The 13,802-nt window shown below is 46.3% G+C and overlaps 2 protein-coding genes across 5 annotated transcripts in view; both read left to right on the top strand.

Annotated features, from left to right (window-relative positions):
- The first annotated feature begins 126 nt into the window (after positions 1-126).
- Positions 127-4,653, top strand: HNRNPDL (heterogeneous nuclear ribonucleoprotein D like). 2 transcript variants are annotated; one of them, XR_010388838.1, is made up of 9 exons: positions 127-314; positions 746-914; positions 1,007-1,168; positions 1,599-1,730; positions 1,849-1,963; positions 2,783-2,950; positions 3,114-3,211; positions 3,594-3,697; positions 4,385-4,653. XR_010388838.1 is itself a non-coding variant. In XM_064510334.1 (8 exons), exons 1-7 carry the CDS (start codon positions 226-228, stop codon positions 3,182-3,184), a joined length of 906 nt encoding a protein of 301 aa, XP_064366404.1. In that variant the 5' UTR covers positions 127-225; the 3' UTR covers positions 3,185-3,211; positions 4,385-4,653. The 2 variants fall into 2 exon arrangements, 1 of the variants encoding a protein (XP_064366404.1); XM_064510334.1 differs by lacking the exon at positions 3,594-3,697.
- Positions 4,654-6,252: 1,599 nt separating this feature from the next.
- HNRNPD (heterogeneous nuclear ribonucleoprotein D) overlaps positions 6,253-13,802 on the top strand; it is an 11,153-nt gene continuing 3,603 nt past the window's right edge. For 2 of the 3 annotated variants that reach the window (XR_003259571.2, XM_026102792.2), the window contains exons 1-4: positions 6,253-6,672; positions 11,085-11,253; positions 12,099-12,260; positions 13,450-13,581. Coding sequence is in view for 2 of the 3 variants with exons in the window: in XM_026102792.2 (XP_025958577.2) it covers positions 6,479-6,672; positions 11,085-11,253; positions 12,099-12,260; positions 13,450-13,581 (657 nt within the window). In the remaining variant the exon portion in view is untranslated. Of the gene's footprint in view, positions 6,673-10,871; positions 10,893-11,084; positions 11,254-12,098; positions 12,261-13,449; positions 13,582-13,802 lie in introns of those variants that run through there. The other variant, XM_064510331.1, reaches the window with a different exon arrangement.

The raw sequence follows: 13,802 nt of genomic DNA, 5'->3' as shown, positions 1-13,802 counted from the left end.
CGCAGGGGGAGGGGGCCGCCGCCCCGTGGCCAGGCGGGCGCTGCGGCTCCGCCGGGCGCCGCCAGGGGCCGCTGCGGCGCCGCACAGGAGGGAGGCGCTGATTGGCTGCCGGCGCTGGTATATAAGGACGGCGCAGGCGGTGCCCGGATCTCTTCCGCCGCCATTTTCTCCCCCGCTCAGGTCTGTGCTGACTCCGCCACTCGCCCGAGCCGCTTTCACCCCGCCATGGAGGACGCCACCGAGATGAGCGGCGGCCCGGAGGAGTTCGCCGAGGGCTCCAAGATCAACGCCAGCAAGAACCAGCAGGACGACGGGTAGGAGCCGGGAGCGGGCGGGCGGGGGTGGGGGTCGCGCCTCCGTCCTCCCCCCTTGGGCTGCGCGGGGGGAGGGGGAAGCGCGCCGCTGGGGGGCGGGGCCTGGCGGAGGGGGCGGGGCCCTTCCGGCCGCCAATGGCCGCGCGCGGCAGCGGCGCGCGCTCGGCGGCGGTAGGCCCCGCGCGCCCGCCTTTTGTGTCCCGGGCGAGTGACCGAGTTTCGGCGGGGCAGGGCGGGCGTGTCAATCCTAGGGCGTGACGTCACGGGCCGCTGCTGGGAGCGGGCCGCCGCGAGGCTCAGACCCGCCCCGCGCTGGCGGCTCTCGGGGCTGTGGGGCCGCGCCGGGCGGCGGGGCTCCCCCGGCCGCTTGGAGCTTGGCGCGCCCGCTCGTGCGCGCCTTCGTATACGTACGTGTTTCTTTGGCGTCTTAGGAAAATGTTTATTGGCGGCCTCAGTTGGGACACGAGCAAGAAGGACTTGACGGAGTACCTGTCCCGCTTCGGCGAGGTCGTGGACTGTACGATTAAAACGGACCCGGTGACCGGGCGGTCGAGGGGCTTCGGGTTTGTGCTCTTCAAAGACGCCGCCAGCGTGGAAAAGGTGGGTGGCTGCGGTGGCGGTGGGCTCTGTAAGGCACCGCTGCCTCCCTTTCGCGATCTGAGCTTTTTTTCCCCTCTTGTGTGTTTTTTTAGGTCTTGGAACTGAAGGAACACAAACTGGATGGGAAATTGATAGATCCTAAAAGGGCAAAAGCCCTAAAGGGAAAAGAACCACCAAAAAAAGTGTTTGTTGGTGGGCTGAGTCCAGACACGTCTGAAGAACAGATTAAGGAATATTTTGGTGCTTTTGGCGAGGTATGGTACAGTAGCATACGGGAATAGCTTTGGTTCTCAAGTGCAGTGTTGCTTCTGTCATCAGGCAGAAGAGGTTGGGAGGAAAGAGCATAGATGTAGCTGCTGTTAAACTAAGCCTTGCTCGAAACACCTATACGCGCTTTCTACTGCTGTGATAAGGCTAATTTGTAGCTGTCAAAAGCTATGGTAACTCTAGTGGCTTAGCTCATGTGGTGCAAGTTTCTATCTGTGTGGCTGGATGTCTATAGCAAATTGCCCTAACTAGATTAAAGCAGTACTACAGTTATAAATGGCAGTAGTGAAATGACCCTTGAAAAAGCAACCCGTCGAAATTGTTGTTAGCATAAACAATTGACTGCTGAATGAATCTGGCAGCATAAAAAGTCAATTACAGTTTTCACATGTCATTGATATGTAACTTTGCTTTCAGATTGAAAACATTGAGCTTCCCATGGACACAAAGACAAACGAAAGGAGGGGTTTCTGTTTTATCACGTATACAGATGAAGAGCCGGTAAAGAAATTATTAGAAAGCAGATACCATCAAATTGGTTCAGGCAAGGTAGGGAAGTTCTCTTTCTTAGCATTTTAAATAAACAACTGTTTGTGCGCCTCCCCGAAGGCAACCGATAAAATCGTGTTGAGCTTCTTGATGAGTTAAAGAATTTCTGTTTTTACAGTGTGAGATCAAAGTAGCGCAGCCCAAAGAGGTATACAGGCAACAGCAGCAGCAACAGAAAGGCGGAAAAGGCAATGCGACTGGTGGACGAGGAGGTGGAAGGGGGCGTGGACGAGGTGAGTTTTATGGATGTTGCAGGCAATGTAAATCCTTACGTGTCTGTATTGAAGATCAAGGTGTTTCTAGCTATTTTAAGTTTTGGGTTGTATGTTGGCTTCTAACGCTTAAAAAGAATGCAGAAAGTCTTTTTGCGAGTCTCTTCAAATTATGTTTTGGCTGTTATGACTGTGGAACTGTGTATTGAAGTGGTCAAATGGTGAGCCAGATCTAGGATATTCTTTTAAATCCGTAATTCACAGTTTTAACTAAATGGATAGTACAGAATGTGAACAGATACAATGTTGGTTGATAGGTGAGAAATTCAGAGCTATTTGCTAAAGAGAAAGACAGTAACTTATCTACACCATGCAAGTACAGGTTAATGCATGTCAGTCCTTAAAAGTGAAGCAGGCACAGCTAACATAATGCAGTAAAGCTGATGGTGCAGTGTAACTCAATGCTCTGGTATTTCATGATCCAAAGATGGAAGTTAAGAGAGGAAAACAGCAGGAGCTGTTATGGTGTTTGTTTTCAGTATGTGTGCATGCACACATGTGTCTGTGGTGGTGTTTTTCTTAATGAGCAAAACTACATGCTTTTCTCTTTTTTTAATTATGCCATCAATGATAAGATCTTATAATGCATCTCATCCAAATGAGGTGCCTCAATTTTTTTTTTTTTTTTTAACTACAAATTTTGTCATGGGTTATTAGAAAGGTAAGATGGTTTTTGGGTAATGATTTTAGTACAGAAAGCAAGTTAGATTAAGTAGCTTATGAGGGGAGTGAGATTTGAGTTACAGAATTTAATACATTAAATGTTATACTTGGTTTCAGGTCAGGGGCAAAACTGGAATCAAGGATTTAATAACTATTATGATCAAGGATATGGAAACTACAATAGTGCTTATAGTGATCAAAGCTACAGTGGCTATGGAGGATATGACTATTCTGGGTACAACTATCCCAATTATGGGTACGGACCGGGATACACAGATTACAGTGGTAAGTGGTTTTGATTCCCAAGTGCCTTGTTTTCTTAACACTTCTTGCCCAAACACGTGGCTCTAAAAAGAGTAACCATTTCAGTGTTACATATGGAAAGAGTGCTTCAGATGGGTAAATCAGATGCTTGAAAAAAAATTTCTCTCTCTCATGCTCTCCGCAGGTCAACAAAGCACATACGGAAAAGCATCCCGCGGTGGCGGCAATCACCAAAACAACTACCAGCCATACTAAAGCAGTACATAATACTTGAGGAAACAGGTGTGTATGTGAGTGCAAGGTGCACTCTGAGTATGTGTAATCTAGTTTAAAGATCAATAGACAAATGAAGAGTAAAAACTTGTGTAGCTTGACTTTTTCTTTTAATTAAACTTTTGTTAACTTAAAAAATACTTTTTTTTTAAACCAGCTTTGCCTACAGTGTCTATAGATCTTTAACTTTGTAAAAATGTGACTTTATCTTCTTTAGTACTTCAGAAAAACATAAGAGTTTTTCTGTTTTGCGTTGTGTACCAGGTGGTCTAGAGGAATAATTAAACTTATTAGAAGTATTAACAGGTAAAGTACTGAAATGGGTACAACTTAAGGAAAACAAGAATGTTGTCTTCTAACTCTGACATTATACCTTGTTTGTACCCGCCAGCGGGAACTTCATTGCAGGCCGTGTGTCACCCTGACCACGTCTATCTCTGGGGTCGCACGTTGCAGGCAGAGCGCAAGGCATACACCAGAAAACGCTGTCCTGTGGTATGGTCTCTTCCAACTTCATGTACCAGCGTAAAGATTAAAGTGGAAAACTTCAGACTTTGGCTTCTTTTTTTTAATCTTTTTGGAGATTAAGTGTCTTAACTTAAATGGTTTTTTACAGGAGTTAAAGTACATAAATGCCTTTACAGCTTAATCATTTGGTCTTCTGTTTAGTGTTGTATTTCAATTGTGGAACCTCATTTTAAGTGTGCATTCTTTAAGATTTAATGCTTGCTTTTTTCTTTTTATAGCTAATAGTGAAATCTGCAAACCAAAACGAACTTTTAAATCTGGAAAAACATTAAAGATCATATGCACGTGGACTGTTTGAATAAAACGCATCTGACTTGTTTGTACAGCAGTCATTCAGATGAATTAACAGCAAACAGGAAACCCTTTTGGCAGTGTTTCCAGTACATAAACTGATCCGGAGCCTGACTAATAGTTTAATTTGGATATGTGGTGTTCTGGAACAGCTTCCTAAATGGGTTGAATGGCTATATTTGGGAAGATAAATTATTGATGGGTAACAAAACCTCTTGTGTTACCTTAATAAATATGCATATGATCTTTAACAGTGAAGAAAGGAATATATAGAAGACTTAAAGCAGTTCATGAAAATGGACCTTTTAACGATTCTTGTAATAACTTGCACATATCTGACATCTACTTTGTCTTGGTTTTTAGGTGGAGATACTGCAGCAAAGCCATCTTGCAGAGCGTCAGGAGTGAATGGAGAGTGGTCTACGTGACATGAAATGACTATTTTGTAAAAGACTTTTAGTGTATGACACAACTGTGTCCAACTGTATATAGCGGCCGATTAGTTTTCTTTTATGGTTTTTACTTTCTTTTTGCCATTCATGTTATGACACAATGTGGACTTGTGTTTATACAAACTTTATTTGTATAATTTCATGTTAAAGGATTCTCTAATAAATGCTTACTTAAGTGAATTTAGCTTTCCAGTGTTGGCTGTCATCTTACGTTGGTATAGCTAGACTGACTTCACATGCTCAGAAGGGTAGATACCTTTCTGGAGATCATATATGACTCAAAAGAAGGTTGGTCTGTATTCAAGTACGATACACCCCTCTCCTATTTCTGCCTCAAAAACTATGGTGGGGGTTGAGGAGGTTTGAAAAGTCAAACTGGGTCATAGTTGGTGCCTTTAGTTGGCATAACTGAGGAAACTGCAGTGTTTATTGCCTACTCTATTAGAGGAAACGGACTGGTTGCTGGTGTACTGCTGCCAGCTTTGTAAACTTCAGGGAAGGGATCTAGGACCACAGCAGCACCTTTGTTCTGAAGGGACTGAATGGGGATATGAGTGTAAAAGCTTTGCCCAGGGCTTGGAGTTTTGCAACATGTGGCTGCAAGTTTTAAGTTTTCTCTGTACACTGCTGTCCTACACATAAATACACTAGTGTCTATTCGCACATCAAAAATAGACCTCACGTGTCTAGAAGTGTGCTTGTTCAGGAAAGTGTGAAATGTGAGTAGCTAGTTTGCATAGAACTAGTCTCCTAAACATATCCTTAAAGGGGGTTGCCTACAGAAAGGTGAGTTTTGAGAAATTTCCCTCTAAATGTTTTTGAAGTCTATTCCTGCTTCTTTTAATGTATATTTACTGCTTTCTTAAAAACCTGGCCCTTTGACTTACTCTTGTTATGTAGTTGCATGCAGAAGGCGGTTCCACAGAAAGGCTGCTATGGGGTAAGCAGGGGCCAGGCCCAGGAAGGTTTGTTGTCTCAATGCTTTGCACTTAGGCTGGGCATGTGAACCCTATCTGACACAAGCGCCTGGGACAGCGGTGACAGTCTGTGGCCACTGGAAGAAGCCACAGGCTGTATGACTTTGGCCTCCCAAACTTCTCCAAAGTTCAGATGCGCAGAAAAGTTGCACTTAATAGCAGTGCCTGCTGCAAGCACTGCTCCTGCCACTAGGATGTTGTCTTTCTCCTGCACTTTTTCCATTAATAGCACATTAAGCAAAAAAGTTGTCAAAGGAGTCAAGTGTGGTGTTAACCCTTAGCAAGTTCATATACTGTGGAGAAGTTGGGCACGGTGTTAGCTTCCCCCCCCCCCCCCCCCCCCCCGCCTTGTATGCCGGTAAGGTTGAAAACAGACCTTTTCAGGGGAAAGTTCCTCGAGTCGCTGATTTGGGAGGAATCGGCCCTGCTTCATGACAAGCCGCAGTTCATCTCCTGCTTAAGAACCACACAACGGCTGCGCTTAGGCAACCCAGCAGTTAACATCAAAGCACGCGGGAGCGCTTGGGAGTCTGTGGGACGCGACTCGTCACCTGCCCGAGGCGTGACGCAGGGCTCTGCCGCCGGTGCCCGCGCCCCGGGGGAAGGAGGCGGTTTAACCGGCCCGGCGCGGCCGTTACCGCCCACCTTCGCCGCTCCCTCTCTATGGTTCGCGGCGCTCTGGCCGCGCCGCCCGCTCTCGGTGGTGCACTCGGCGCGCGCGCCAGACGGCGGCCGCCCGCCGGCCCGGCTTTCCCCGGCCTCCCCCCCCACCCCCCCTCCCGCGCTCCCCGGGAGGCGGGGTCACGTGACCCCGCCCGCCGCGCTCCTTCCGTCCGCCATTTTAGGTTGGCTCGGCGGCGGCGCCATTAAAAAAAGCGGGTGAAAGCGGGAGGGCTCGGCGCGCTCGTGCCGTCGCCGGGGCCGCCACCGGCGCCGGGGCCTCGGCGGGGAAGCGGGAGCGGAGCCGGGGGCCGCGCGCGCGCTCGGCGGCCGGCCGGGCGCGGGGCAGCCGCAGCGGCGGCGCCGCCATGTCGGAGCAGCAGTTCGCCATGGACTCGGCGGCGGCCGGCGCCGGGGGCGGCGCGGCGGAGGCAGCGGAGCAGCCCGAGGGGCTGGCGGCGGCGGCCGGCGCGGGGGGCGCCGACGGGAGCGGCGGCGGCGGCGGCGGGATCGAGTCGGAGGGAGCCAAGATCGACGCGAGCAAGAACGAGGAGGACGAGGGGTGAGCGGCGGCGGCGCGGGGCGCCCCGCGGCTTTCGTCTCCCCGGCGCGTCCCGCGGCGGCGGGCGGCCCCTGCTCCCGCTCCGCGCCCGCGGCGCTCGCTCGTCCCGGCGCGGCCGTCGGTGGCGCGGCTGGCGGCCCCGTTTGTTTACTTGGCGCCGCGGCGACGTCACGTACCGGGCCGGGCTGCGGGGGCGGCCCCTGCTCTGCCCCGGCGCCGCTCGGCCCGGCTCGGAGCACCCCGCTCTTCCCGGCTTTCTCCTTGTTTTGGCTGTGTTTCGGAGGTGGGGCCGTGGTTACCGGAGCAGAAATGCGCGGAGCTGGGAGGGGGGCGCGGCGGCGGCCGGCGCCTGCCCGGAGCCAGCCCTGCCTGCCCGGCCCGGTGTGCTCCGCAGGCACCCGGCGAGTCCCGTAGGGGTTTTGAGCATACAAGCAAATTTCAGAGCCAACGTGCTTCCGCTCAGCCAGGTAACGAGTTTGTTCTTCAGCGCTTCGGGGCCCTGGAGCTACAGCCACGCTCAGGTTTTGCCTCTAAATTACCAAGAGCTGTGCTGTCCCGCTGTACAGAAAGACGCTGTCCAGAGGGGAGAGTTTCATGGTTCGGCTTCCTGTCAGCCTTACTCCCCGGACAGTTTGTGGTGACTGGTCCCAAGGTGTAAACCTGCCCTGATGTGTGCTTAGCTACAGAAAGTCTTTTGGGGATGTCGTTTCTTAAAAATCAACAATGTCACGTGCGTTGCACGTTAAAATACCATGCAGTCTCACGTTGCTGAGTTTTAGTAACACGTTCTTTTTTAGCGTTCCCCTGTGTTGGAAAAATAGTAGGTGTATCAGTTGCGCCTCGGCGAGGGGCTGGAAAGAAGTCAACTGCGTCACACCCCTCAGCGAGGCGCAACTGATACGCCTACTCCTTGAAGAGGTGTCCGAAGTAGAAGGAACCAGTTTTTCTTGGCAATGTAACTCTTATTTCCTTGTGCTCACCGTAAGTAGAGATGTTCTTGTCAGACTCATCTTACAGAACTTGCTGCCAGGACAATTGTTTTAGATGACTGCTGAAGTTAAAATTCAGTGCGGTGGCAGCTCTTTGTCTTCTGAAGGTCCCTGCCGGGTGCTTGGCATAGGGCAGAGAATACCTTTCATGTAGTACGTAAAAAAATCGCTTATAATAAATCTGACAGGACAGGCTGCTGCTGTATGCTGTCTCTTGTCTGGCTAGTAAGGAATTCATGCTGCAGATGTGTTTTTGATCAAGGGAGAAAATAAAAGCAAAAAAAGATTAGTTCTGCCTGGGTGCAATTTATTGCTGTCTATTTGTGGGTGGGGTTCAGTATTTCCAAAATGTTGAGAAGGTGAATGCTTTGGCTGTACTTCCCAAAAATCCTGAATTCCTTTTTGTTTTCCTATTTGGTATTTTATAGTTCTCCCTTGCTACCAGTATTCTTTCTAACTCCCTTTGTTTTTAGTATGTTAAGCAAGGATTCACTGGGGCCAAGCTTTACTGTTTGTGTCTGTTGGTACAGTCAGAAGTTGAAGTCCTCTTTTCTCTCGTGTGGGACTTCAGAGTGTGATTTGAGACTTCAGTGTGTGATTTGAAATAGATCTCTCTGGGGAGATGCCCGTGCTGGTGGGCAGAGCAGGGAGAGGGGCTTGCCAGGTGGAGGTTAACTCTGTCCTGTGGAGACCTCCTGAGTGTTGCCCCTGCTTTTGTAGTAACCTGTGATATTGCTGAGAGCAGTGAGACAGCAAGAAGCTTTCTTGTTTGAAGAGTGTTTTGCTCGTGTTGGTGAAAACTTCAGATAACTTTTGTTTGCTTTTGGCCTATTCGTAATGGTTTTAAGTACCTTTGCAATTCTCGTATTTGTTTTGCCTTTTGCTATTAAAGATGTACTTATTCAAGTATTTTCATTAGGAAGTGCTTTTTCCTTTTTTTTTCCCCTTTTTTTTTTTTGAATTGACATAGCCTAGAAGAAGTTGTCATTGAGTGGTGCGGTGACACTGGGCACTGATTACATTGTGACGTACAGTGACTTGTGGCTTATTTAAGTCTTTCAGGTGATGAAAGTTTTTTTTGACTTAGCACATTTTATTGGCAATGCTGTTTACGAAATGAAGTGTTTGGATAGCTCTCTTTGCAGTAGAGGGAAGACAGCACATCCTAAATAGTTGCTGAGGGCCGGTGCTTTCACATTTCCTTTGCAGTAGGAATTGGAGGCAGTCTCTTCAACAAAAACAAGTGCGCAAGTTCTCATAACCTCAAGTCTTCCTTGGTGTGAACTGTGGACTTCAGGAATCCATATGTTGGCAACTGCTAGGAAGCTTCCTGATCAGCTTGGTGGAGGAAGGCTAAAGCAATTAATCACAGTAGCGTGTATGTTCTGTTTAGCTAAGTCCATAGTTGGAAAGCTTTGCCGGTATGCTCCTGGTAAACTATTATGGCAAAATGTATGTGCTCATATGACATACCAGCCAAACTGTGGTTTGAGAAGCATACTTATTTTACAAGCGTTAGATAGCACAGTGACATTGCGCATAAGTTGCTTGTGTGCTCACACTGTGTCGTAGCCTTGATCTGGCCTCAGTTTTGCAAAGTAGCAATAGTTTTTCACTTTGCTGCCGCTGCGGTGGTAAGCTGAAGTAATCATGTTGTACTCGATCTGAGTGCAGTTCCAGAGCAGCTATTGCACACTGGTAGAAAAACTTTGCAGAAAACTGTTTGTTTCAAATGCATGTTTTGGGTCTGTCGTGTGTAGCGATACCAAGTAGGGTCTTTGTGTGTTCAGGTTAATTGTTTGTTGATAACTGTAAAGCAGGGTTATATATATATCACACAGCAAGTGTACCTTCTGCAGTAATTGCTAGAGTATCAGTATCCCCCGTGTGTCATAAATACGATGCTCCATCTTCTGTATGTTTTTTCTTTTCTTTAGATAAAACAAAATCAATGTAAAGCATCTTCTGAATTACCAGCCCTACTAGTATGAGGCTGCTGTGTTAGCAGCATGAACCAATTTTTCCATGTTGCTTCTGAAAACAATAAGATGTCACGCTAGAACAGACTTCTGGTGCTATGCCGAGCAAAGAGCTGGAGCTACTGGGAAAGATGTATAAAGGAATGAGGAATTAGTGCCCCTTCTGTGGGTTTTTTTGTTTTTTGGTTTTTTTTAATATATAATTTCTTATGGAAATGGGTGAAGCTTCTGCACCCCCTCACGTGTACAGAGGATAGATGTTTCAGAAGCCATATGTTCTTGCTCTCTTAAGGTCACAACTAATTCAACACAGCCTGGAATTAGTTCGTATGTGCAGCTTTCACTTGAGAAGGTTTGGCATGTGGAAGGCCAACATGATTAGTGCAGGAATATATAAGTAGAAAGTGAAGGCGCTTGAACCATGTTACTAAGGTTTCTCAGATTTTCCCAAAAGAATATGTACAATTGTGGAATAAGTTGGGACAGTTAAAATGGACAGGGTTTTATAGGATACATTCTTACAGATCTTAATGGATCTTACTTCTTTGTTTTGAGCCTGTTGTAGAATCTTCCTTCTTAGTATTAGAAGAGATCATCTCAAAATGAATCTTCTTTTGAATGGGTGCATGACCCAGTGGTTGGATAACAAGGATCATTCCATTCACGTGCTCATTTGCTTGGTTTCAAGTTGATGCAAACCATGAAGTGTTGCCTCTTGAGGCAGAGCCTTACTAGTGTTATGGGATGGTCATGATTTCATTACAAACTTCCAGGGTGCTCTTATAATTTAAAGTCATGGTTAGAGATACTTACTGTACCAACTTCCTCAACAACATGCATTGGTCCTGTATATGGTCAATTTTGGAACTTTCTGTGGTGTTTGTACTGGATTAGGTCAGGTTTTGGTGTGGAAAATTAGTTTTGAGCATCCCATACTTCAGTATTTTTTTTTAAGCTGTTATTCATGGGTTTTTTTCAGTTCCAGCTTGCTAGTACTAAGATATGTCCAATTCAGGCTAGTATGTAAATGCTCATCTGTAACTGCACTGCCTTATAAATCTGTTCTGCCAGTGTCTGTTTCAGAAACAGTTGTGTGGGGACTCTGCAGATAACTAAATAGAATTAAACCTGTGGATCTGCAGCGGTGGGGATGCGAGGAAATAATATACATCTTTATATCACTGTTCGTGGTTTCTTGGGCTAGCAAAATAGATAACTGCAGCGGAAGGTGGTGCAGCACTTTTGCATGCATGTAAGTCCACATCTAATCTGGCCAGAATCATGTAAGTAACTTCTGGGAAAGTGCAGGCCTTGCTATGTGTGCGTGGAGTGTCACTGATAAAACTTTGCTATTCCCTAGATTATGTAACTGAGCTCGTAAAGCTCAAGAGTACAGGCTTTTAGGGTAAGACACACTAACGGATTAACCATCTTGTCTTAACAGGAAAATGTTTATTGGCGGCCTTAGCTGGGACACTACAAAGAAAGATCTGAAGGACTATTTCTCTAAATTTGGTGAAGTCGTAGACTGCACTCTGAAGCTAGATCCCATCACTGGGCGATCAAGAGGCTTCGGCTTTGTACTCTTTAAAGAATCGGAAAGCGTAGATAAGGTAGTGTTACTGTAACCAATCAATGTGCTAAACTCTAGGCAGCAAAAATTCTAGGCGGATGCTTGTATGCATAGTTGTTTGTACATGATCTGTTAAAGGTGGTTTTGCCGTGCAACAAATTCAAGATGATGCTTATTGAAAAATCTTTGCTCTCTCTCCTCAACCACGTTACTCAAGATGTGGTGGCTAGGAGCATCAGCAGTTCCCAAAAGGTGGCCTTGGGTACTTGCACGGGAGTGTACAGTAACACATCGGGACTTGCGTACTCCAGCAGTTCTGTAGGTAGATATGTTAGCTGCCAGCTATTGTGAAAGATGGAATTTAGAAAGCCATCAGGCCTCTAAGGTCCAGAATTGCAACAGTGAACTGCTGGCCCTGGGGCTAGTATTGGCTTTGATAGATTAGGGCTTTATCCAAGCAGAAATGAGCTGCTAACCCTTCTCAAATGCTGTTGACGTAAGATGCTAGAAAGTTTTGCCCTCAGTGATCCTTGGTAATATGTAAGCTGCATATAAAGCCCTCCTTTCTTTTTTGGAGGCTTGCGGAGGGGATCGCAGAGTGTTTCCTTAGAAATATTATGTCCGTATTTCCCTGGCATGACAGATGGTTCCATATGATTTTTGAAAGGTTTTGGTAGGATTGTCTATGTAGTCAGTGAGTAGTGATCAGAATGGTAGGACTACTTGGTTTCATGCAACAAATGATGAGTGTAATAAAGGTATTGAGATCATGCTTGGTTTTGTTAATGCTGTCAGTTTAAAGTAATTGGTCCTTACTTGAACACCAGTGAAATATTTGGCTTGAATTGCAGTTAGGGTTCTGACACTTGTTTTAACTTGCCACAGGTCATGGACCAGAAAGAACACAAGCTGAATGGAAAAGTCATTGATCCTAAAAGAGCTAAAGCCATGAAAACAAAAGAACCTGTTAAGAAGATTTTTGTTGGAGGCTTATCTCCAGACACCCCTGAAGAGAAAATCAGGGAATATTTTGGGGGTTTTGGCGAGGTATGTGACAAAACTGAAATATCTGCTTCGATGTGTAGAACTTTTGCCTCCTTCATCCATTTAAAAATAAGACAGCCCTCATACGCAACCTGTACTGAAGCTACCATAGGCTTAATGGCCAGTATAGCTGCACGTTAGTAAGTATTTGGACGTGTTTGGGAGCAGAGGCTTAATTAAAGGCCTGGATTTGCATGTGTTGGTAATATAAATTGGGTTAATAGAAGAAGGAATTGATACATGTCAGAGATCCAGGAACTGCTTCCTAAGATGGAAGGAAGGTGGTCTGGACTGGGGTTTGGTGGGGGGCAGCCTTTCTGAGTGTGCTGCTTTGGACAGCTGGGTGAGCCCCTCTTCAGCCACCCTAACCTACCTACCCGCTGGGGCATGGATTTAGACAGCTTACAAAGTTCTGTGCAGCTGAGTGTTGTCTCTGTCTCTGTGTCCCCAGGTTTTGTTGGTGCAAATGAGCTGTCAAAGTGTCACTGCAGTGCTTAAAAGCTAAACCCGTATAAGCTTGAAGTTGGCTGCTTCTGCTGTATTAGTTCACGGATGTTGACAGCATCAGGTCCTGACAGCAATTCAGTTGGCAGGGAATTCAGTTATCGGTACCTGCCATCTTACTACCTTGCAGATGGTTTGCTTTGCCCTATAGACTTTAACTATCATTCAGTAAAGCTGAAATCCTGGGTACCATTTGTACGGAAAACTTCTGTCTAATGTGTTTGCGGTCAAGGGTTTAAATGGTAAAAATTGGTCCTAACGCACAGCTGTAACAGCGTTATGGATAAAAACTCTGAACTTGCTCAAAGTTAAATCTTTTTAATATTAGCTTTGAAAATTTAGGTCTGCTCGAGGTTTGAAATACCTAGTTACCTTAATGTTAATCGAGTTAAAACTGAAAATCAAACTGAGAATATCTGTCCAGCACAGTTAAACCATGGTTTGTGAACCATGTTTGGAAGAGTTCCTGAGTGGGAAAACAGTGCTGTGAGTTTGAGGAAAAAGATCTTTTGCACAATAGGAACATGGCTTCTAGTGATGTTGATCAGTGTAAAGCCCTAAGAAGCAAGCACATTATCATATTCAAGTTTCAGTAACTTCAGTTAAGTGATTTAAGCTGCCAAAATAACATGTCAAAACAGCATGAATGGCGAGATAATAGATAAAATAACTAACTGTCTTCTGCCAGGTCGAATCTATAGAGCTCCCCATGGACAACAAAACTAACAAAAGGCGTGGATTCTGCTTCATTACTTTCAAGGAGGAGGAACCAGTGAAGAAAATAATGGAGAAGAAATACCATAATGTTGGGCTTAGTAAAGTATGTGGAGTTTTTCCTAGAGGAACCTAACACTGATAATAGAGCAAATTACATTCCCAGTTACATGTGTTTTGGGATAATAGTCTGAAAATATCTGTAAGCATTGTTTCTGTGACGTAAGCACGAAACTTCTGAAGCTTTGACCTAGGTGCTAGGAGTCTGTTACTGTGACCTTAACTTTTGGACTGAGAGGGTTTTCAGTGAGGTTTACACAGCCCTTG

The sequence above is a fragment of the Dromaius novaehollandiae genome, chromosome 4 (assembly GCF_036370855.1).
Source record: "Dromaius novaehollandiae isolate bDroNov1 chromosome 4, bDroNov1.hap1, whole genome shotgun sequence".
NCBI lineage: Eukaryota > Metazoa > Chordata > Aves > Casuariiformes > Dromaiidae > Dromaius > Dromaius novaehollandiae.
The sequence above is the reverse complement of the archived record's forward strand: the minus strand, read 5'-3'. Positions and strand labels throughout refer to the sequence as shown.

What these genes read in the sequence shown, in the direction of transcription:
- HNRNPDL (XM_064510334.1), top strand. Translation starts at nt 226, where the DNA reads ATGGAGGACGCCACCGAGATGAGCGGCGGCCCGGAGGAGTTCGCCGAG. An exon ending in ACGCCGCCAGCGTGGAAAAG is followed by an intron (nt 915 to 1,006) that starts GTGGGTGGCTGC and finishes GTGTTTTTTTAG; the next exon opens with GTCTTGGAACTGAAGGAACA. An exon ending in TGGAAGGGGGCGTGGACGAG is followed by an intron (nt 1,964 to 2,782) that starts GTGAGTTTTATG and finishes ACTTGGTTTCAG; the next exon opens with GTCAGGGGCAAAACTGGAAT.